The sequence below is a fragment of the Hypanus sabinus genome, chromosome 9, assembly GCF_030144855.1.
Source record: "Hypanus sabinus isolate sHypSab1 chromosome 9, sHypSab1.hap1, whole genome shotgun sequence".
Lineage (NCBI taxonomy): Eukaryota > Metazoa > Chordata > Chondrichthyes > Myliobatiformes > Dasyatidae > Hypanus > Hypanus sabinus.
In genome coordinates, this window is record NC_082714.1 from 135,942,703 (window position 1) to 135,968,049 (window position 25,347).

General features: G+C 38.5%; 1 protein-coding gene across 5 annotated transcripts in view; it reads left to right on the plus strand.

Moving 5' to 3' along the window:
• tpd52l2b (tpd52 like 2b) overlaps window positions 1-25,347 on the plus strand; it is a 77,380-nt gene that overhangs the window by 34,528 nt on the left and 17,505 nt on the right. For 4 of the 5 annotated variants that reach the window (XM_059980644.1, XM_059980646.1, XM_059980643.1 and 1 more), the window contains 2 exons: window positions 2,729-2,830; window positions 8,906-8,954. In XM_059980644.1, coding sequence (XP_059836627.1) covers window positions 2,729-2,830; window positions 8,906-8,954 — 151 coding nt within the window. Of the gene's footprint in view, window positions 1-2,728; window positions 2,831-6,063; window positions 6,091-8,597; window positions 8,643-8,905; window positions 8,955-25,347 lie in introns of all 5 variants that reach the window. The other variant, XM_059980647.1, reaches the window with a different exon arrangement.

A 25,347-nucleotide genomic window follows, 5' to 3' on the forward strand; every position in this document is an offset into this window, starting at 1 on the left:
TTGATTGTGTGGATAGCCAGAGGCTTTTTCCTAGGGCTGAAATGGCTAATACAAGGGGGCGTAGATTTATGTTTTAGAAGTAGGTACAAGGGGGATGTCAGAGGTAAGTTTTTCACACAGAGTGATGGGTGCATGGAATGAACTACCAGTGAAGATTGTAGAGGTGGATACAATAGGGTCTTTTAGGAGCCTCTTAGAAAGGTACATGGAGCTCAGAAAAACAGAGGGCTATGCAGTAGGCAAATTCTAGAATAGGTTGCATGGTCAGCACAGCGTTGTGGGCCAAAGAGCCTGTAATGAGCTGTAGATTTTCTATGTTCTATGAAACCCCAGAATATTGAGCTGAAATTCAGTATTTAATTTGTCTATCTCTGACACCTCCCTCCCTTTTCTCAATCTCTGGAGACAAGCTGTCAACTGACACCTTTTATAAATCAAGTGGTTCCCATGGTTATCTCGATATATCTTTTCCTGCCCTAACTGCTGTAAAAACACTTTCCCTTTTCTCAGTTTCTTCGCCTCTGCTCCATCTGTTCCTCGGATGTGGCTTTCCATTCCAGGGTGTCAGAGGTGTCTTCCTCCTTTTTTTTAATGGGGTTTCCCTCCCTGTACTATTGAGACTGCAGTCAGCTGTATCTCCTCCATTTCCAGTATATCTGTGTTTGCCCCATCTTCCCACCACCTTACTAGTGATAAGGGTCCCTCTTGTCCTTGCTGACCACTCCATCAGCCTCCATATTCAAAACATTATCCTCAGCAACTTCAGCCATCTTCAAAGGGATCCTACCACTAAACCAATCTTTACTGCCCCCCCCCCCCAACAGCTTTCCGCAGGGATTGGTCCCTCTGCAATTCCCTTGACCATTCATCTCTCCCCACTAACCTCCCTGCATGTGACCTAAGTGCTACTCCTGCCCATATGTCACCTCTCTTCCCTCCATTCAGGGTCCCAAACAATCCTTCCAAGTGAGACAACACATCTCTTGTGAATATGCTGGGGTCATCTATTGTGTCTTGGTGTTCCCAGTGTGGCCTCACAACACTGGTGAGACCTGTTGTAAACTGGGGAGCTGCTTTTGTTGAGCACCTCCACACCATCTACCACAAGCTCTGAAAATTTAATGAATTACTTTTGAAATGTTGTAATTTGGGCATGCAGTCAACAGTTGCTTTGCAAGTGGAAAGTTCCCCCAGATCAGCATCGGACATTCTGAAGACTATTTGAGCTTACATTCAAGTGTCTTAAGCCATTTTATTACTCAATCAGGGCTATTGTGAACTACAGCACAGCTGCACCAAAAATAAAATCTATGATTTGGCTCTGTTTTGGGGAGCTAAATTAAATGGAGAAATGTAATACAAACATGAGAAAATCTACAGATACCAAAAATCAAAAACATCACACAAAATGCAAGAGGACCTCAGCTGGCCAGGCAGCATCTGTGAAAAAGAGTAAACAGTCGGCGTCATGGGCCAAGATCTTTCATCAGGAAGAGTTCGGATGAAGGGTCTTGACTCAAAACGTTGACTGTTTACTCTTTTCTATAGAACCTGTCTGACCTGTTGAGTTCCTCCAGCATTTTATGTGAATTGCTTTGGAGAAATGTAATAAATCTCTTCTGTTACTTATCCTTTTAGCTACCTTAAGTTTTGTGTTAACGTCTTCATCTATTGTTGTTTTACTTATTTAAACTTCCTATTTCTCCACTTAAAAATATTGTCTGGTTACTCATTTCAGTATTCTTCAAATCTGCATCTTTGGTTGTATTTCGTTGTGGCTTGGCAACACTTTTTATTTGATCCTACTGATGTGAATTGCCTTGAGGTGTTGCTGCTTTTTACAGGTGCTGTATAAATAGAATTTGATGCAGTTCCCTTTTACCTTGGAGACCGGTTGAAATCCAGCTTAGACTGGTGAGGTGCCGGTCACCTTATGAGAGTTGGCTGTGATTTATTATATGAAATGAGCTAGGGCATTAAAGCCTTCTCATTCTTGATGTTTCCATATCTTGTGGTGATTTTTTTGAGCTTGCTGTTTGTTCATAGGAGGGTTGCACTTTTTACTTTTAGTAATGAGTGGTGTTCTGTATTTAAGTATTTGCACTTTTTGTTTGTTATTTGTTGCATTCTAGAATGAAGGACAGTTTAAAAAAAATGAACCAATGTTAATCTTTATATTTCATGACAACTGCATATGAAAGTTGGACAGACTATCAAACTTCTATTGTTACTAGAAGGCAAAGTGAATTGACAAATGAATCGAAGAAAGAAGTATTGCTTAAATCATCTCTTTATGTAATTTCCTGTGTTTCGGAGTAGTGTGATCATTTGAATAGTTCGCTGATAGAATCCACAACCATCCATGTCTCATCCCTCTACAGTCTTTTAATTCCAATGTTTTTACTTTCCTCAGTCTTAAATATTATACTGTTTGCAATTTTCTTTTGCCTCAAATCTGTTTCACAAGTTCCTTCCATTTCAATGGTAATTTATATTTCTATTCAGTTGTCTTGTGCTCTATACCTTATTGATCTCCTTTTCAACATCCACTTTTTGTAGCTGCTTTCAACCCAAACGTTACTGCCTTTTTTATGGCCATATTGTGGTGTTGCATTAAGATTTAATTTTGTAATTCATTTGTATTCTGTTGTGATGAATAGCTATGATTTTTTTTTTGGAATTTTATGCCTGTCAGCCAAACTAATCCTTTTTTTTAATGAAAAAACAGTTATAAGAAGACTCAAGCAACACTTTCCACTGCTGGATCGAAGACCTCCAGTGCCATTTCCAGTGTTGGATCAGTTCTTAGCAGGACGCTGGGAGAAATTAAGTAAGTTTGCTTTTGAGGTACTTGTACTTTAAAATTTTGCTATGCAGGCATGAAATCAAATAATGAACCTTAGAATTATGCTTTTATTTAATTCTGTCACTATCAGAAATGAATCTTGAATCACCTTTAATTGCATTTAGCATTTTTCTCACTTTGAACTTTGTGAAATCCATCTTGCAGAAAAAAGTCAGTCTGCCTCTATTACATTGGAGTAAATAATGGAGCTGCAAGAATATTAGTATTCTACCAATCTATCATCACTTGGCTTGCTTACTCAATGCAATTTGCAAATCTAATGTTTAAATAGGAAAGGCAATGCAAAGTACCAGCACTCTTGATTATTGCAGTTCCAATCTCTTGAAAATGTGTTCACTTAAGTACCTATGAAAAGTCATCCTGAGCTTGGTATGTTGATATTTATGTTTAGTTTACTGTGTGGCTGCAAAACTAATTTTAAGAGCTTCTAAAATTGAACATTATTTTGTAGTTGTTCATGTTTTAATATTTATTACTGTGTACTCTTAGTATTTGAGAGCAATCTTGGTGTGACTCCATAGTTTTATCATCTGTTCTTGTTGGAACTTGTACCCTGTGGATATTTTTATATTTAAAGCTGACTGGCTGAAAACGCAGTGATGGTCAAGGAATTGGATGTAAAGATTTAACTTGATTATACTACTTCCATAGTTTCAGAACAGACATTGGAAGTGCAAAATATTCAAGATAATTGGTTGACATTTATTTTTCACTATTCATGCTAGGTGGATTTCTGAGACATTTTCTTAAATGTCAGTAGAACTGACCTTGCTTTAATTTAATGTTTAGAGCTGTCAAATGTTGCATGTAAGTTCTCTACATTTTTTAATCTAACATCAGCTTCATTTTGCTATGAACTAGCTAATCAAGAAAGTAATCTACTGTGCAGTCTCTCGCTTTATTTATATGAAACTATACTGCTGGACCAAGGTACAGAATATTTGTAGTGAAATGTAAAATTTATATTGATAGGTAAGTATAACTTACCTACCTTCACATAAGTTATTCCCTTCACATCACAAAATTAACGGCATGAACATCTGGTTTAATTGCAGCCAATCACAATCATAATAGCTGAACTTGACAAAGTTAACTTTACACTTTTTTCATCTTAGATAAAGTGATTAACATTTGTTCAATTAACCTGATGTTTTTCTTACCAACTGTTAAAAATGCTCAAATAGATGTTGGGCAGTATGAATTGATTATGCAGGTGTTAGTGTAGTAATGGCACAGTAAATTTTATACCAGCTAAATTAATATTTTTAATTAAAAATTAAGTATTTTTCAATTTTTTGGGATCTTTTTCCTTGTTCCTATTGTAAGGTGCTAAGTAGAGTATTTTATTTTTTAGGTCTGATAGTATTTCAGCATCCTTCAGATTGTATGCCAGAGGCTTATTCTCACTGCCACTGGCTCTCAAACTCTGCAAGTGTTGCTGAAACATGTTTTTTCTTCTCTTCTTCTCAGGCCTTGCTCTAACACACACCTAAAATACAATCCTTACATTGAAAATCTGCCAGTCTTTTTTTGAGTAATTTTTGAATCTCAGGCACAGGCTTCTAGAAAGTTGTTTTTTTAAGAAAGAGAAGTTCCAGGCATTTGAACAGTGTATCATGCTGTGATTTTCTAAACTATTCTGCATGCTTATATTGCAGTGTGTGCTGAGTTGCATGTTAAAGAAACGTTGCTTTTACATTTATTGAATTTTGTTTGGAAGTAGACAGTTGCATGTAGCTTTTTTTGCGTAGTTTGAATGTGCTAATCCTCCATTTTTATTTTTGTTGTTAAATCAACATTTACTCTTTAGGCATATTTAAAAACCATAATGTTGAACTTTTCAGAGACATAAAAAGTGATGTTTTATGTTTAAAATGTTATGACGATTGAGAGCTTTCTCAGAAACAGCTAAGATATATTGCTGAATGCATATTAGAAAGCTGTGAAATATTAGCTTACCATTTTGCATAAAGTATTTATATAGATCTTAACTTTCAAGTTTTTATTGCTGAATGTGAGATTGAGTGGAAGGAATCTATTTGAAACTAGCTTGGAAGTTTGATGTTTAAATGCTGCATTGTTCTAAAACTGGATAAAAGACATGGATATACGTCAATCAGAGAAGCAGCTTCTTCAAGGAGGACTTTTCTAGAAAATATGTGCCTGTGAGTTAAAAATTGAATAGCATAAAAAAGGGCATTTGCTAGAAATCTTGTTTTTCCCTCTATTATCCTCTTCAGATTAAGGGTTATTGACTTGCAGCATTTAAGGTTCTCTTTCTCTACAGATGTGCATGGCTAAATTGCTCATTACTTTTATATGGCCGAGGAAGCTATTTGGCCTTTTGAGTCTTCACCAGCTGACAGATCAGTCTTATCAAATAGATTCCTCTAACTTATTTCCCTGTAACCTGATTTGTCCCTTACCTTCTCAAGTCCTCCCTGCTCCTCCTACCATCGACTTAACAATATACAGAGATAATATATGCTGTGAACAGTTAAGCTACCAACCTGCGTCTTTAGGATGTGGAAGGGAATTGAAGCACCTGGAGGAAGTTGATTACAGATATGTGAACTCCATGCAAACAACACTGGGTTCTTGCTACAGTAAGGAAGCAATGCTGTGCTGTGACACTGAGCCACCCCAGCAAACTCATGCTTTACTGTGATATTGAATCTTTTACGTTAGTGAGGACAGGGTCAAAGCACTCACTATTCATCTGTGTCCTTTGCTTCAAGATCATGTGATTTAGACTCCTCTTTCAAATTGCAGCAATTACAGCTATGTCTCTTATGCATTTTTCAAATTTTTGAGTTGCTGCCATGAATTTTTAATAAACATATTTTCCCTTAATTCCTGCACTTCGTCAAATTCCATTCTTTACACAGGTTCTGCTAAATAATTTTAATTATTTTGCTCTTAAGCAAAACATTTCAATTTATTCTTCTTCCTCTAAATTGATTGCTTGTATCTGTTGTAGAGCAGTCTTACAAATGGCTTGTTTGTGTTATGTACAGAATAAAAAATACTGATTAATGAGCAGGAGTTATGACACCTTGAAATGACACTGAGCATCAGTCATCATTTGAGTGATAGTTTGCTTCTGTTGTTCTTCCGTCATGCAAGTTAGTGATACTATTGGCCTGAATTATTTCTCTTCTGGCTGACCTCTTTCCTTTGTTATTGGCTTATTTCAGGTCTCACCCTTTATCTCAGTCCTTTAGGTAAGATAAATGTGTAGCCATTTCTGGGTGAAAACATCGTTGAAAATACAATGTTTTTTTTGTTTGTAAAATGGTGGAATTGTTTGTCAGATTTCTTAATTTGTCAAATTCATAGTGCCCTTGCGCAGTAACTGTGGTTATGTGAATTGGTGTTTAATAAACTTGTGGCAGGAAATGAATTATGAGAGTTTAATTTCACACAAAATATGAACTCTTTCAGTACTTTCTTAGTTTTTCCTACTTAACAGTTGATCTGTTTTCTGAACGTAATTCACTTGGCTTTGATCTACAGTATATTCCAGGTTGAACTTTTTTTTAAAAAAAAGTAATTCCTATTCTTAACATGACTATCCAGCATATTTTAGGAGTGTTTCACATTTCCAGTTCTTGTAATATTTTACTGGTGAAAAGGTTAAGTTGCAATGTTGATGAGCTGGATTGTCCTCTGACTTCTGGACTATGCATTCACCTTCTATTGAATTCCTGAAGACTTTTGTGATTACACAGCTCCATGGGCTGTAACAGCTGTTCTGAGGCAGACTGTGAGCAGTATAATTGCTTTGAGTTGCCCTGTGGTTTTCTGATAGTCTATGTTGTCTCTACTGGTCAGACATTTGGGAACAAGGAAAATACACTTGATTTTTTAAGGTAGATTTTAGTTAATTGAGAAATGTTATTTTAATTGTAATTATTTTAATTTAATCCTGTACTGAGTACAGGATTAATGGTCAGTTACTTAAGAGTGTGGATGAACAAAGGGACCTTGGGGGTTCAAATCCATACATCCCTTAAGGTTGCTGCACAGGTTGATAGGGTAGTTAAGGAGGCCTATGGGATGCTAGGCTTCATTAACAGGGGGATTGAGTTCAAGAGTAGAGAGGTCATGTTGCAACTCTGCAAATCTCTGGTGACACCGCACTTAGAGTATTGTGTTTAATTCTGGTCACCTCATTTTAGGAAGGATGTGGAAGCTATGGAGAGGGTGCAGAGGAGATTTACCAGGATGTTGCCTGGATTGGAAAACAAGTCATGTGAAGCAAGGTTAGCAGAGCTGGGACTTTTCTCTTTGGAGCAGAGAAGAATGAGAGGGGACTTGATAGAGGTCTACAAGATTATGAGAGGCATAGATAGGGTGGATAGTCAGTACCTATTTCCCAGGGCACCAATAACAAACACCAGAGGGCATATGTACAAAATTAGGGGAGGGAAGTTTAGGGGAGACATCAGGGATAAGTTTTTTTACACAGAGGGTTGTGGGTGCCTGGAATGACTTGCCAGGGATGGTGGTGGAGGCTAAAACATTAGGGGTATTTAAGAGCCTCTTGGACAGGCACATGGATGAAAGAAAAGTGTGGGTTTAGTACTTTTTTTAAGGATTATATGGGTCAGCACAACATGGAGGGCTGAAGGGCCTTACTGTGTTGTAGTGTTCTATGGTTCTAATTGATCAAAAACAGAATTTATCTTTTACTGAAGATACTTGGCTTTCAGATTTATGGAATGCGGGATTATAAAAGGAGGAATAAGACTGATGGGAACAATGAGAATTGCCATAAATCAGATGGACAGAATGTACTTGTCAGTTGTCATTAATGGAGCATTACTAGACTCACCGCTCCATGGCTGAGATGAAACAGAGGTGCCAATCACAATGCATATCATGCACTTTTGTTCAGGTCGCAATCTGGGACAAGAGCTGTGCTAGGACCTGACTTCTAGCACGTTTTGTATTCTATATTTGAGTTGTGTTGACATTGTGTACTTGGCTCTGTAGACCTGGCTAGCCATTGGCACAATTCAGCCTAATGTGCTTCCTTATTCCATATTTCCCCAGCCCTTGCTTAAGTTTCTATTCTGCTCAACTCTTGTCACTTTAAGTATCTTGCTTACAACATTCTTCAGTACTTTCAAATTGAGGTCCTTTATCCTTATGCTGCCAAATGAAGAACCGGGTGATTTCTTGTATGAGAAAATCTTCTGACACTTTCGCATATGCTCAAATGGTGATTGTGTTTGGACCCAGGGAATAGTGAAGGTAGTACTGCACTGTTAAATTTATGATAAAGCAGAATCAAGCATCTCTCCTTCCAGACCCAGCTTCTGCCATGTGGTTCCTTGTACTATATATTCAATGGTGACTTTAAATGCATATACTGTGTTTTAAGTCCTGTTTTCTGAACAAATTGAAGAGTCTAAGGGATGATATATTTCCTAATGTTGGTCTACCAAGAAGCTTTGGTGCAGAACCTGATTCGTATGGCATTAGGCATAATCATGCATCGGGGTTATTATTTAAAAACCCGTGTAAGTATTATAATTAGTTTTTAAACTTTTTGTTTGCAACTTCTTGTTTGTATAGTTTTAACAATAGTCATAAATTTGCTGTTCAGTGTTTGTTGTCATGAGAAACTGATACTTAACTATGATCTTTGACCATTTTTCATGCCCATTGGGTTACCATTACTTTTAATAACTTGGAGTACTTGTTCTTTCTTAATGCTTCCGAGTAGCAGTTATTCCATACGTCATTCAATAAGCATGCCTGCTATGAGGTAATTACACTATTTTGAACTTATTTTCCTTCATGATGTTACTCTGTTCTTGTACTTGCTTACTCAGGAGTTTGCCATTTCATGTTCCCTACATACTTCTAAGTTTTTGTGCTGCAAAGCTGGTCCTATTTTATTGCAGTCGTGTTAGATGTAGTCATTCTAGTAACTGATTAAAGGGCAAAGTCTTTAATCATCAACGGTGAATTTTAAAGGTTTGCTGAATTATGATGCAGTCAGCTATTTTCTCTTGTTTTTACTTTCAGGGAATCGCCTACCTTCAAATCATTTGAAGAAAGTGTTGGAAATCTAAAGGTATGTTGTGAAATTCAAACAGCCATCCCTTTTTTTTTGAAACATTGATCATTGGAGACCAATCCCATTTTACGAAATATGTAGTTACACCTGTAGCAATTTTACTTTTTTCAGTGTAGGAAAAGTAATTGTCATGCAAGAAACTCATCACCAAATCGTGGATTCTAATTTAACATGTGGCCCTGATGACATTTAATGAACGTTTCAGTGAAGTGTTAGATGAGTTTTCAGTCATTGTCAAATCGAGCTAAGAACAAATTGTGAAGTGGTTGCGCCGATGCATTAAATGTTAAGTGACAGTGATGGCCAGGGGGTAATTTTTAAATACACCACAAATTTATAGAGACTATATAAACCAAATTTAGGAATTCCTGGGTTTTTTAAACAATATTTGATTTCATTAATTGAAAGTAGCTACAAATACCAACCTTTTTGGGGGGATTTTTATCCTTTATTTTAGTTACTGAAATTACTAAGCTATTCCTTTGCCAAGTTGAAATGTGAATAGCTGAAGTACTTTAGAAGGGACTCCCATTACCAGTTTTTTTATTTTGAAGTGTAGATAATCTAAGTACCACATTCAAGACTTGCTGTTTAAAATGTTTAGTATTGTACTGACACTCTATATCTAAATGTTAGTTTTATATGTTGCATTAAGTTTATAATGTTTGTTCTCTACTAACTTGGGTATAAGCATTGTCATGCTTCTTACAGCCATCTCAAAGATTATTTTTCTATTCAAGGTTAACCTGTTATGCAGTCATACTTACAATTGACTACTTGTATTATTCCTAAAATGTGGAACCTGCATGATCCAAATCATATGTACTTTGTGTTTTTGCATTGCTATTTTGAACTTCCTAATAACTCAGATTCGTACGTATCTGCTGTGTTGCTGTCATATTTAGAGGGTGTATCTTTCCTTTAATTTTGTATTTATAGTCAGTCCACGACGATATTACTGACAAACTTTAAGCAGATATTTTACTGAGATGTGCAGTAGCAGAGCTTCTGGCTGAAGAGCGATGGTGTAAAGTGGAGACTTGATCTCTGTTGTTCTGGTTTTAAGCATGCTGGATGATTCTGAGAAATTAATACTTTTTTGAATAAATGAGGAAAAACTGAAATATGAACTCAAGTAGAATTTGTGGAATTCTGAACATTGCATTTTCTGCTGCTTCTGGCTGGAAAACTAAATGGCTATTGGTTAGCATCAAAAGGGGAGGTGATATCAAATAGACATGAATAGGAGAATGTTTCATTTTTAATTTGTATTAATAAAAACATTTTAGTATTTACCAAATGGAGGCTTAATGTGTAAACATAGAAACATAGAAAATAGGTGTAGGAGTAGGCCATTCGGCCCTTCAAGCCTGCACTGCCATTCAGTATGATCATGGCTGATCATCCAACTCAGAACCCTTTACCTGCTTTCTCTCCGTACCCCCGATCCCTTTAGCCACAAGGGCCGTATCTAACTTCCTCTTAAATATAGCCAATGAGCCGGCCTCAACTGTTAACCGGTGGCAGAGAATTCCACAGATTCACCACTCTTGTGTGAAGAAGTTTTTCCTCATCTCGGTCCTAAAAGGCTTCCCCTTTATCCTTAAACTGTGACCCCTCATTCTGGACTTCCTCAACATCGGAAACAATCTTCCTGCATCTAGCCCAGGGGTGGGCAAACTTTTTCACTTGTGGGCAACAAAGGGTTCTAAAATTTTGACAGGGGGGCTGGACCAGGAGCAGATGGATGGAGTGTTTTGGTAATACACCTCATAAGAGAAAATAAAATATCATGGGATATGTAGAAAACATGTGCTTTAATTTCAATTGAAAATGAACAAATGCATTAAAACAAAATATCTGTCTTTGAAGTCCCATGGTATTTAGCTATTTATTGAAATGACTTTTAAAACACTGAAAATTAAATGAATAAAATACAGCTTTTTTTAATAGTAACAGTTATTATTTTAAAGCACTGAAAATTCTGTTATCCTTCAAGATATTATCATCATCGCTCTCCACCTGACTGTCTTTATTTCAAAAACTGTAGGAGATGCAGGTCTACTTGTCCTGCTCCTTCTTATTCAATTGTCCCCTGTGCCAAAACTCAACAATGACCAGCACAAGGACAGAACAGTGACAGCACGCCAGTATGCGGAGCGCGTTATTTGATCTGGAGCGCATTTTTTATTTTGAGAACATACGTGCACCTGTGCACTACTCATGTCCATCACTTAACAGAAATGACATGTAACATGTAAGGCTTATTGAAAAGAAAATTTCAAATGCATTTTTTACATAACACAACGAAGAAACTTATTTTTAATTTCAGTGGGAACAGTGTTGTTGGTCTCCCTTTTTAGCCAGCGCATCAAAGTCTGGATTTAGTTTTGTTGTGGTGATTCTCAGGATGGATCTGAGGTGTTGGTCAGTTAACTTGGATCTGTGGCTGGCTTTGTTGATGTTCATGACACTGAACGCCTGTTCACACAAATAGGTCGAGCTGAACAAAGAGTAAAGCGCAAATGTGGAGTAATACGCTGCACCTCAACAAAGGTCAATGTATATAGAGTGCGTCATCTATTGGGAAAACACCAGAATTGCGGGGAGAAAACGTTAACAAGGTTTATTAATATAATTTCATCAAGTTCTGCGGGCCGGATTAAAAAGCTTAATGGGCCACATATGGCCCCCGGGCCGTAGTTTGCCCATGCCTGATCTAACCTGTCCAATCCATTTGGAATTTTATACATTTCAATAAGATACCCCTCAATCTTCTAAATTCCAGTGAGTATAAGCCTAGTCGATCCAGTCTTTCTTCATATGAAAGTCCTGCCATCCCAGGAATCAATCTGGTGAACCTTCTCTATACTCCCTCTATGGCAAGAATGTCTTTCCTCAGATTAGGGGACCAAAACTGCACACAGTATTCTAGGTGCGGTCTCATCAAGGCCTTGTACAACTGCAGTAGAATCTCCCTGCTCCTGTACTCAAATCCTTTTGCTATGAATGCCAACATACCATTTGCCTTTTTCACCGCCTGCTGTACCTGCATGCCCACCTTCAATGACTGGTGTAAAATGACACCCAGGTCTCGTTGCATCTCCCCTTTTCCTGATCAGCCACTGTTCAGATAATAATCTGTTTTCCTGTTCTTGCCACCAAAGTGGATAACCTCACATTTATCCAAATTAAATTTCATCTGCCATGAATTTGCTCACTCACCTAACCTATCCAAGTCACCCCGCATCCTCTTAGCATCCTCCTCACGGCTAACACCGCCACCCAGCTTCGTGTCATCCGCAAACTTGGAGATGCTGCATTGAATTCCCTCGTCTAAATCATTAATATATGTTGTAAACAACTGGGGTCCCAACACTGAGCCTTGCGGTACCCAACGAGTCACTGCCTGCCATTCTGAAAAGGTCCTATTTACTCCCACTGTTTGCTTCCTGTCTGCTAACCAATTCTCTATCCACATCAATACCATACCCCCAAAACTGTGCGCCTTAAGTTTACACACTAATCTCCTGTGTGGGACCTTGTCAAAAGCCTTTTGAAAATCTAAATATACCACATCCACTGGCTCTCCCCTATCTTCTCTACTAGTTACATCTTCAAAAAATTCTATAAGATTCGTCAGACATGATTTTCCTTTCACAAATCCATGCTGACTTTGTCCGATGATTTCACCTCTTTCCAAATGTGCTGTTATCACATCTTTGATAACCGCTGGCATTTTCCCCACCACCGATATCAGACTAACTGGTCTATAATTCCCCGATTTCTCTCTCGCTCCTTTTTTTAAAAAGTGGCGTTACATTAGCCACCCTCCAATCCTTAGCAACTAATCCAGAATCTAAGGAGTTTTGAAAAATTATCACTAATGCATCCACTATTTCTTGGGCAACTTCCTTAAGCACTCTGGGATGCAGACCATCTGGCCCTGGGGATTTATCTGCCTTTAATCCCTTCAATTTACCTAACGCCACTTCCCTACTAACACGTATTTCCCTCAGTTCTTCCATCTCACTAGACCAGGGGTCAGCAACCTTTACCACTGAAAGAGCCACTTGGACCCGTTTCCCACAGAAAAGAAAACACTGGGAGCCGCAAAACCTGTTTGACATTTAAAATGAAATAACACTGCATACAACGTTTTGTTTTGCCTTTATGCTATGTATAAACAAACTATAATGTGTTGCATTTATGAAATTGATGAGCTCCTGCAGAGAAAACGAAATTACATTTCTGCATGCAACAAAAACATTTTGAACTCCGAAAATAAGATGTTGGGTTGAAGGTTACTTTTAAGTAAAATACTCAACGTCTATTTGAGTCCTTCTTGTGTTTATGAAAAACGCTAAACTTAAATTTGCCGCCAGCAGCAAACCAAAAATAACGTCAGCCAGCTGTCAACCTGAAAAATAAAAGGACTATTTCACTGAACAATGAAAACATATGAATATACGTAAAATAATAGGCAATTAAAATATTTATCATACTTGTCAGGTTGACTCACACCTGACAATGCAGTCGTATTCGGTAGGGATGGATCGATGCTTAGGGGAGTGACCGGGAAGGATAATGTGTTTTTTTCCTCTCTGAACTCACAGAAGCGTTTCCCAAACGATGTTTGCATTGCGATGATTGCAGAATGTAAATACTCCGAATTTATCATGTCGTGACCTTGTTTGAACTCTCTCAAATTGGGGAAGTGAGACAATGTGCCTTTCTGTAAATCTCTGGCAAGCACTGTCAACTTGCGCTCGAATGCCAAAACATCCTCCAACATGTGTAGGGCTGTAAGTCCTTACCCCTGAAGAGCTGTTTTCAGTGTGTTCAGGTGCGCTGTCATGTCTACCATGAAGTGTAGCTTTTCCAGCCACTCTGGCTGTTCCAGCTCAGGAAAGGTGAGCCCTTTGCTGCCCAGGAAAGTTTTCACTTCTTCCAGACACGCGACAAAGCATTTCAGCACCTCCCCTCTGGACAGCCAGCGATAAAAACACGTTGTAGCGGTGTGCTCACGCAGTCAGTAAACTGCAGTCGAATAACTTTATTCGAACTAAACAGCCTTGCTTTTAAGCCTCCCTCAACCCAGCCCCCATGGACGCAGATGCTGCAAAAGACGCGTACTCACAAACCCCCGTAGGCTATCTCCCTTAGCCGGAATGCTGGCTAATTGTGAGCCGTTTCGGATGTGCCAGGAAATGTGTCGCCACACTTAGATTGTACAAGATCACCATAATCTTCAAATTTAGAATTACATTTCAAAAGCTAACAAACTAACATAAAATACATTTTAATTAAATACTGACCAATTATTTCCCAAAGCCACAGGGAGCCGCAGCACAGAGGTGAAAGAGCCACAAATGGCTCGGGAGCCGTGGGTTGCCGACCCCCGCACTAGACCCTCGGTCCCTTACTATTTCTGGAAGATTATTTATGTCCTCCTTAGTGAAGACAGAACCAAAGTATTTATTCAATTGGTCTGCCATGTCTTTGTTCCCTATGATCAATTCACCTGTTTCTGACTGTAAAGGACCTACATTTGTCTTGACCAATCTTTTTCTTTTCACGTATCTATAAAAGCTTTTACAGTCAGTTTTTATGTTCCCTGCCAGCTTTCTCTCATAATCTTTTTTTCCCTTTCCTAATTAAGCCCTTTGTCCTCCTCTGCTGGTCTCTGAATTTCTCCCAGTCCGCAGGTGTACCACTTTTTTTTGCTAATTTATATGTTTCTTCTTTGGACTTGATAACTATCCCTAATTTCCCTTGTCAGCTACGGGTGCACTACCTTCCCTGGTTTATTCTTTTGCCAAACTGGGATGAACAATTGTAGTTCATCCATGCGATCTTTAAATGTTTGCCATTGCATATCCACCGTCAACCCTTTAAGTATCATTTGCCAGTCTATCTTAGCTAATTCACGTCTCATACCTTCAAAGTTACCTTTCTTTAAGTTCAAAACCTTTGTTTCTGACTACTATGTCACTCTCCATCTTAATGGTCACTCCATATTATGGTCACTCTTACCCAAGGGGCCTCGCACAACAAGATTGCTAACTAACCCTTCCTCATTGCTCAATAACCAATCTAGAATGGCCTGCTCTCTAGTTGGTTCCTCGACATGTTGGTTCAGAAAACCGTCCCGCATACATTCCAAGAAATCCTCTTCCTTAGCACCCTTACCAATTTGGTTCACCTAATCCATAAGTAGATTGAAGTCACCCATTATAACTACTGTTCCTTTATTGCACGCATTTCTAATTTCCTGTTTAATCCCATCCCCAACCTCACTACTACTGTTAGGTGGCCTGTACACAACTCCCACCAGTGTTTTCTGCCCCTTAGTGTTATGCAGCTCTACCCTTATCAATTCCACATCCTCCAGGCTAATGTCCTTCCTTTCTATTGCGTTAATCTCCTCTCTAACCAGCAATGCTACCCCACCTCCTTTTCTTTCCTGTCTATCCCTCCTGAATATTGAACCTCTCTGGATGTTGAGCTCCCATCCTTGGTCACCTTGGAGCCATGTCTCTGTGATCCCAACTATATCATATTCATTAATAACTGTCTGCACATTTAATTCATCCACCTTGTTATGAATGCTCCTCGCATTGACACACAGAGCCTTCAGGCTTGTTTTTACAACACTCTTAGCCCTTATACAATTATGTTGAAAAGTGGCCCTTTTTGATTTTTGCCCTGGATTTGCCTGCCTGCCACTTTTACTTTTCACCTTACTACTTTTTGCTTCTACCCTCATTTTACACCCCTCTATCTCTCTGCACTTGTTCCCATCCCCCTGCCACATTAGTTTAAAGCCTCCTCAACAGCAGTAGCAAATGCTCCCCCTAGGACATTGGTTCCAGTCCAGCCCAGGTGCAGACCGTCCTTTTTATACCAGTCCCACCTCCCCCAGAACTGGTTCCAATGCTCCAGAAATTTGAATCCCTCTCCTTTGCACCATTTTCAAGCCACGTATTCATCTGAAATATCCTCCTATTTCTACTCTGACTAGCACGTGGCTCTGGTATTAATCCAGAGATTATTACCTTTGTGGTCCTACTTTTTAGTTTATCTCTTAACTCCCTAAATTCACCTTGTAGGACCTCATCCCGGTTTTTACCTATATCGTTGGTATCTATGTGCACCACAACCACTGGCTGTTCACCCTCCCATTCCAGAATGTCCTGCAGCCGCTCAGAGACATCCTTGATCCTTGCACCAAGGAGGCAACATACCATCCTAGAGTCTCATTTGCAGCTGCAGAAATGCCTATCTATTCCCCTTACAATCAAATCCCCTAGCACTATAGCTCTCCCACTCCTTTTCCTTCCCTCCTGTGCCGCAGAGCCACCCATGGTGCAATGAACTCGGCTGCTGCTGCTGCCTTCCCCTGATGAGACATCTCGCCCAACAGTATCCAAAACAGTATATCTGTTTAGGAGGGAGATGACCTCAGGGGACTCCTACGCTGCCTGCCTATTGCTACGCTGTCTAGTGGCCACCCCTTCCCTTTCTGCCTGTGTAGCCTTTACGTACGGTGTGGCCAACTCACTGAACGTGCTATTCACGACTTTCTCAGCATCGCAGATGCTCCAGTATGAATCCAACCGCAGCTCCAGACGCTCAATGAGGTCTGCCAGAAGCTGCAGTTGGACACACTTCCTGCACGCATGGTCGTCAGGGACACTGGACATATCCCTGATTTCCCACATGCTGCAGGATGAACAAACCACGGGGCGGATCTCAGCTGCCATGACATACCCAATACTTGCCTCAACTTTTGAAACTTTCTCCTTTGAAAGGAACTTACCCGGCCTGACCTCACTTGAAGTGAAGCTCATCCTCAGCGTCTTCTCGTCAAAGCCTCAAATCTCCACTCCTTCACTGGCTGCTTTCCACATGGCCGCTTTGTACATAAGAACAGTTTGATTATAACCAGAGTTGGGTATTCCTTGACAGAAAGGAACAGTTTAAAGAACAAGATTTACTTTGTACTTATGGTTTTTAGCTATATTGCAAAGTTTTGTTCAAAGGCTATTTTCATTGCACACTATATGAATAATACAAACCCCATTTTCAGAAGAGTTGGGATATTTTCCAAATTGCAATAAAAACAAAAATCTGTGATAATGTTAATTCACATGAACCTTTACTTAACTGACAAAAGTACAAAGAAAAGATTTTCAATAGTTTTACTGACCAACTTAATTGTATTTTGTAAATATACACAAATTTAGAATTTGATGGCTTCAACACACTCAACAAAAGTTGGGACAGAGTTAAAATAAGATTGAAAAGTGCACAGAATATTCAAGTAACACCGGTTTGGAAGACTCCACATTAAGCAGGCTAATTGGTAGCAAGTGAGGTATCATGACTGGGTATAAAAGTAGCGTCCACCAAAGGCTCAGTCTTTGCAAGCAAGGATGGGTCGTGGCTCACCCCTTTGTGCCAGAATTAGTGAGGGAATTGTTAGTTCAAAAGGAACATTTCCCAATGCAAGATTGCAGAGAATTTAGGTCTTTCAACATCTACAGTACATAATATTGTGAAAAGATTCAGAGAATTCAGAGACAGCTCAGTGCATAAAAGGCAAGGTTGGAAACCACTGTTGAATATACGTGATCTTCGAGCCCTCAGGCGGCACTGCCTAAGAAACTGTCATTCTACTGTGACAATTATAGCCACCTGGGCTTGGGAGTACTTCGGAAAACCATTGTCACTTAACACAGTCCGTCGCTGCATCCAGAAATGCAACTTGAAACTAAGGAGGAAGCCACACATCAACTCTCTGCAGAAACGCCAGCGAGTTCTCTGGGCCCGAGCTCATCTCAGATGGACCGAAAGACTGGAACCGTGTGCTGTGGTCAGATGAGTCCACATTTCAGCTAGTTTTTAGAAAAAATGGGCGTCGAGTTCTCCGTGCCAAAGATGAAAACAACCATCCTGATTGTTATCAGTGAAAGGTGCAAAAGCTGGCATCTGTGTTGGTATGGGGGTGCATCAGTGCCCACGGCATGGGTGAGTTGCATGTATGTGAAGGTACCATTGACTCTGAGGCATATATTAGGATTTTAGAGAGACATATGTTGCCATCAAGTCGATATCTCTTCCCAGGACGACCATGCTTATTTCAGCAGAACAATGCCAGACCACAATCTGCACGGGCTACAACAGCGTGGCTTGGTAGACACAGAGTGCGTGTGCTTGACTGGCCTGCTGCCAGTCCAGATCTGTCTCCTATTGAAAATGTATGGCGCATCATGAAGAGGAGAATCAGACAACGGAGACCACGGACTGTTGAGCAGCTGAAGTCTTATATCAAGCTGGAATGGACAAAATTTCCAATTGCAAATCTACTACAATTAGTATCCTCAGTTCCAAAACGATTAAAAAGTATTATTAAAAGGAAAGGTGATGTAATACAACGGTAAACGTGCTTCTGTCCCAAATTTTGTTGAGTGTGTTGAAGCCATCAAATTCTAAATTTGTGTATATTTACAAAATACAATTAATTTGGTCAGTAAAACTATTGAAAATCTTTTCTTTGTACTTTTGTCAGTTAAATAAAGGTTTACGTGAATTAACATATTACAGATTTTTGTTTTTATCGCATTTTGGAAAATATCCCAACTTTTCTGGAAATGGGGTTTATAGATTCATGTAAATGGATAGTGAAAATTGTTTTCATTTGTGGAGGACATTGCAATGCCAGTATTTGCTTCCTTAATAACAGTTGAGTTTTTCTATGTTTGCACTTAACAGCAAAACTTAGCCTGTATTTTGAAGAGAAATACCAAAATCTGAGGGTGAGTTGAATATTCATACTGGTTAGATTATTAGTGACAGGCAAAGTATTGGATCTTGTCTCACAGTGGTTTGCTGTCGGGACATGTTATAGTCTGAGCAAAGAGTTGAGAGAATATAGAGATATAGAGAATATATAGAGATGGATATAGAGAATATCTTTTAAAATCTTCAATTTTTGATCATGTATAACCCTGAACTCCTGCCAATGAGGCACAATTGAAATCTTCGTCCAATTGGGAGGAATGTCAATCATACCTGTGAGTTCTGCAATACTAATATTACACTGTAATCAACTCTCAATATCTACTTTTGAAATCCATACTTTTGTTTTATTTCTGCAGTATCAGAAACCAGAGGAAATGATTGTGTTTACAGTTTAAACTCGAAAATTACTAATTTGAATTTTGCAGTCCAGATTCTGCTTTATAGGCATGCTTTCATGATTTTTGGATTAACTATAGTTTTAGTCATTGACCAATATTTTAACACATTGAAGCTGAAGAAAACTGAACTTAGGAGCTGAAGTGTTGATGTAAATTACAGTACATTTTAACTTTTTAAATCTTACACTTTTTCCATGGGCAACATTTTAAAATGTATATAATGGCAACAGAAGTTGTCAATTTAAGTAGCAACACAAAATGGCCTCCAGTCTCAATGCCAAGCAAAAACAGCAGACACTTGCACGTATATTGCCATCTGCTGGGCAATTTAAACTATTTAACGTTTTGATAAAAGCTTTCAGTATTCAATACAAATGTATGGCAATTACTTCTAATGTTTTTAACCGAGTAGAAATTTTGTACTTGGATAACTTTACAATAAATTCATGTGCATTGCAGGTGAATAAACTAATTAAATTGGTGAACTATTACATCTTACAAATGACTGCAATAAGAAATATATCAGAATCAGGTTTATTATCACTGGCATGTGACATGAAATTTGTTAACTTGGCAGCAGTTCAATGTAATACATAATATAGAAGGGAAAAATAATAATAATAATTAAATAAATCAATTATAGTATACATGTATTGACTGGATTAAGAAATGTGCAAAAAAACAGAAATGCTGTATATTTTCTTAAAAAGGGAGGTAGTGTCCAAAGCTTCAGTGTCCATTTAGGAATTGGATGGTAGAGGGGAAGAAGCTGTTCCTGAATTGCTGAGTGTGTGCCTTCAGGCTTCTGTACCTCTTTCCTGATGGTAACTGAGAAAAGGACATGCCCTGGATGCTGGAGGTCCTTAATAATGGATGCTGCTTTTCTGAGACACCGTTCCATGAAAATATCCGTGAAGATATATTGATTAGAGAGATGATTGTCATGTTTTGTAATTAGTTTGCTTTCTTGCAGTGTGAAATCAAGCCACTGATTTTTGGCAGTGTTACTTTGTGGATTCATAGACAGGGACGGTACAAAAGCAGAATGTTCAGCCAACTAAATCAATGCTGATAATCAAACATTTAATTTTAAACTAATCACACTTCACCATTTCATTCTTTCAGCATTCCTGTCAGCCCCTCCCCCCCCCCCCCCCCCCCCCCCCCCCCCCCCCCGATGCTCTCCATACAGGCAGCAACCAAGATCACAATTTAATCTGGATTATTGGCACTATGAGGCAGCAACTCTATTCTGTGCTACCCATACCTGTTCAGTTTAAAAGCCATAATCAAATAAAGGTCCTTTGAATATCACTCTATATTTAGATGAACTCTGGGTATTAAAAAAATTGATGAAGACAATGTTTTTTTTTAAAAAAAGAAGCAAAGCTAATTCAGCAGTTCATTCCTTCTGAACTATTCAGTAAGTTTCTGGCTGATCCTTTACCTTAGTGTCACTTGCCTGGACCAACACCATATTCCTTGATTCTTTAAATGTTAATTCATAGACTATTTTACTATTGAATATCAGGTTCATATGGAAAAGATCTTCGGCTGAAGCTACAAAACCAAAGCACTTTAGAAACACAACACTATCTCTGGATGATGAGGAAGTGAATGTAAAATATACTGTTTGATCCAATGGGTTCTGGAATGAATATGTTGTGTTTTAGTTTAATGACTAAGTACAAAGTTTTGTACACATCCTTCCAAGAAAGGACCAAAGCATTAATGATTTTGTTCCAGTGTCGAGCATCAATCTACCTAGTAGTTTGTCAAATCTTTCCAAATCCTGCTAATTGCCACTGTAAAAGTGTATATCTAGCTTTGGATTTTTGTTGCCAGATGAGTTGTATTTATTGAATCAGAACTTGGTCTATTATCAGTATCACATATGGTGAAATAATCATTTGGAATATGCTTACTAATTCTAATCTTGCAGAACAGCAAATGAGAATGTAAAACCTTAAATTTCAAAACAAAACCTGTTGAAATGAGAAGTTGAGATGTTTAAAAAAAAGAAAAGCAGCTAAATCAGAGATGAGAGGTAGTTAGAAATCTTAAATCAAGTGAAAAATATTTTAGTGTTGAGGCAAATAGCAGCAGCACTATTTATATATTAAAAGAAAGGTAAGTGACAGCTGAGGGGGAAATTAATGCATTTTAACATGATTGTTCTTCAAATCAGCTCTTCTAAAAGCAGAAATTCTTTTATTCTTTATTGCAATTCATCTTGGTTTCCCAACTGAATTGACGGATGCCCACAAGAAAATGAATCTCTGGGTAATATATTGTGACATAGTGTACTTTGATAATAAATTTACTTTGAACTTTAGAACTCTCTGGGTGACTGACTAAAAGATCATTTTGGGGAATGTAATGCTTGGAGACAAAACCATTTTTCCAGCTGTAAATAATACAAAACCTCTAATATCTAAAGCAGGTCCACGTGAAGAGTAAGGGCAGGCAGTTGTGAAATAGAAACATAGAAAACCTACATGCACAATACAGGCCCTTCGGCCCACAAAGCTGTACCAAAAAATGCCCTTCAAACTATCTAGACTTACCCTCTATTTTTCTAAGCTCCATTATATCCATCCAGTGGTCTCTTAACAGACCCTATTGTTTCCGCCTCCGCTGTCGGCAGCCCATTCCATGCACTCACCAATCTCTGCATAAAATGTGATTTGGTGGCCTCTTAACTCTTGGTCTTATATAATTCAGAAATTTAATTTTGCTTAACACTGCTGAAAGAGCAGGAAGATTATTTAAATAGGAAAATAGCTGCTCATACTCATAGTATATGGACAAATTTAATTTAAACAGTTTAATGCACAGAAACCCAGGAGAAGATTATGGAAAAAAAATATTATTTCTGTGGTCTTTTATCTACATCATAAAAGATCTTTGGCCTCCCAACTATTGGTACAGCCTTATTAAAGCTCAAAACTACTTATGTTAAATGAACAAGTACATTTGAAATAAAAATAGGTGGAAGTGCATTAGATCAAATAGACTGTTATTCTGTTAATTCTTAGAAGTTGCACCTGAGCTGTATGAGGATTCTGTCTTAAAATAAAAACTTCTTTTGATTTGTTTAGGGCAACTTCAGAAGTAGTCTAAATGTGGCAAGGAAGGAAGTTTTTGACTGATCACAAAATTAGCAAGTGCAGAGATTGGTCAGTAAGTACACAGTAACAGGCCAGTGTAAATAAAAAAAGATCATTGGCAGCCAGTGATAAGAAATGGTCTTGTACTAAATATATATTTTTTCTTGCTGTCTCAATCAGATCCAAAAAAGGCTGGAAAAACTCTCTTCATCTTGGGCAACGCACACAAAATGCTGGAGGAACTCAGCAGGTATGGCAGCATTTATGGAATTGAATAAGCAATGGACATCTCAGTCCGAAACCTCGAATGTCTATTCCTTTCCAGAGATGCTGCCTGACCTAAGTTCCTCCAGCATTTTGTGTGCACACGTGTGTTGCTTTTGACTTCCATCATCTGCAGAATTTCTCATGTTTATGTTCTTCATCTTCACTGTTCTGTATTAATATCCTGAATCTGTTTGAAAGATGGAGGCTGCAGATTGTTTATCGTGGTTTTAATATAATTCTGAAGTTTTTAATTTTGGAGCAGAAATTGGACAGCATTGATAGGGGTACAAAATAGAGAATTAATAATGACGGCAGTACAAAATGTATTGCTAGAAAAAGTGTTAAATGGAAGCAATGGTGTATGCAATGTTACAACTCAGTTTTGAAGATGCATTATGGGTTATATGGCTTGGAGGGTTAGAAGGATCAAAAGTAGTCTGTACCTGAAACTTTGTAGGCAGGGCAGAATACAAGACCCAGAAAACAAGACCATGGATAAGCAGTTAGTAGAAAAAACAAAGTGATGGTAAATCAAAAGGAAGGAAACTCTTGAGAAAAACAATATCTCAACAAGTGCTGAAAAGCTAAAATAGAACAATGTTGGAGGCAACAACATTTGTGGAGATAATATGATTAAAATTTCAGCTCCGTGTCCTTTCTTCAGAAGTGACTGGAACGGCAGTTTGCTTTTTCCTTGAGACTTAATTTTAGGAAACTCGCCAAGCCCTCAAACAGAAACTGAGATTAAGCTTTGTGAAGTAGAAAGTCATCAGAAACATCAAGTTTCTCTTTAAATATTACGTGCATATGTAATTGGAGATGATGCCAAGTTGTACTGGTGCACAAGTTGCATTTCCACCTCTGCGAAAGGAGATGTGTTTCGGGAAGGGTTGATGTACAAAGAAAGGATCCATCACAATTAATAACCAAATTTAATAAACTGTGAATTTAATTTTTACTTGGAAAACAAAGATTATAAAATGTTGCTCACAATGCTGTGAGCTTGAATTCTTGAGCCCTTGTCATTTCTGTGTGGTTATTTTTGGATTGTTTTTCGCCTTTTTAGGAAAAATTTACAATTCTGGCATGTCGTCCATGAATGTTTTTGATTTAATGTGTTTGTCTTTTTGCTCTTTAAGAAACCTTAGAACTGAGTTATCGTTCTAATGTTTTTCGAGCAAGTGAGCAGATATTGTTTAAAATCACATAAGCAGCTGTGGTGTCTTTGTGGTTCCCTACTGGATCTATAGGAGTGGTTTTCCTTCTAATTCTGCTTTTGGGTTGTTTGCTAACAGAAAGGCATTACAATAAAAATTTTTACTGCTGATTTCTGCAGAAGAAGAAAATTAACTAAAGCTCTGCTTTCAAATGAAAATATTTCATACTCCTTAATCTTAGTTTTGTAACTACCCTAGTTTTGTAATAGCGATGATACCTGGTCAGTGCCAACATCCTTGATCTTGAGCTGCGTGGAATGACAGTGCAGTATGTTTCCAAGTATCTACAGTCAGAATCAGGTTTATTATCACTGGCATGTGACGTGAAATTTGTTAACTTGGCAGCAACTTAATGCAATACATAACCTAGCGGGAAAAAATAATAATAAATAAACAAATCAATCAATTACGTATATGGAATGGATTTAAAAGAAAGTACAAAAACTGAAATACTATATATTTAAAAAAAGTGAGGTAGTATCCAAAGCTTCAAAGTCCATTTAGGAATCGGATGGCAGAGGAGAAGAAGCTGTTCCTGAATCACTGAGTGTGTGCCTTTCGGCTTCTGTATCTCTTACCTGATGGTAACAGTGAGAAAAGGGTGCTGGAGTTCCTTACTAATGGGCGCTGCCTTTCTCAGACATCACTCCCAAAAATGTCCTGGGTACTTTGTAGGCTAGTACCCAAGATGGAGCTGACTAGATTTACAACCTTCTGCAGCTTCTTTCAGTCCTGTGCAGAGTAGCCCCTCCAACCCAGACAGTGATGCAGCCTGTCAGAATGCTCTCCACACCTACAACTATAGAAATTTTTTAGTGTATTTGTTGACATGCCAAATCTCTTAAAACTCCTAATACAGAATAGCTGCTGTCTTGCCTCCGTTATAATTGTCTCGATATGTTGGACCAGGTTAGATCCTCAGAGATCTTGACACCCAGGAACTTGAAGCTGCTCACTCTCTCCACTTCTGATCCCTCTGTGAGGGTTGGTATGTGCTCCTTCAACTTCCCTTCCTGAAGTCCACAATCAGCTCTTTGTCTTACTGACGTTGAGTGCTATGTTGTTGCTGCACTCAACACTAGTTGGCATATCTCACTCCCGTATGCCCTCTCGTCACCATCTAAGATTCTTCCAGTTGTATCATTGGCAACTGACGATTGTATTGTCAGCAAATTCACAGAAGGTATTTGAGCTATGCCTAGCTACGCAGTCATGTGTATACAAAGAGTAAAGCAGTGGGCTAAGCACACACCCCTGAGGTGTGCCAGTGTTGATTGTCAGCAAGGAGGATATGTTATCACCAATCTGCACAGACTGTGGTCTTCCATTTTGGAAGTTGAAGATCCAGTTGAAGAGGGAGCTATGGAGGGCCAGGTTATGCAATTTCTCTCTTTTTTTAAAAAAAAATATTTATTTATTAAATTTTAGGTTACAAAGAATAAATGTGGTAATAAAATAGTAAGAAAAATAATATTGACCCTCCCCCCCTTAACCCTCTCCCCCCCTTAACCCTCTCCCCCCCTTAACCCTCTCCCCCCCTTAACCCTCTCCCCCCCTTAACCCTCTCCCCCCCCTTAACCCTCTCCCCCCT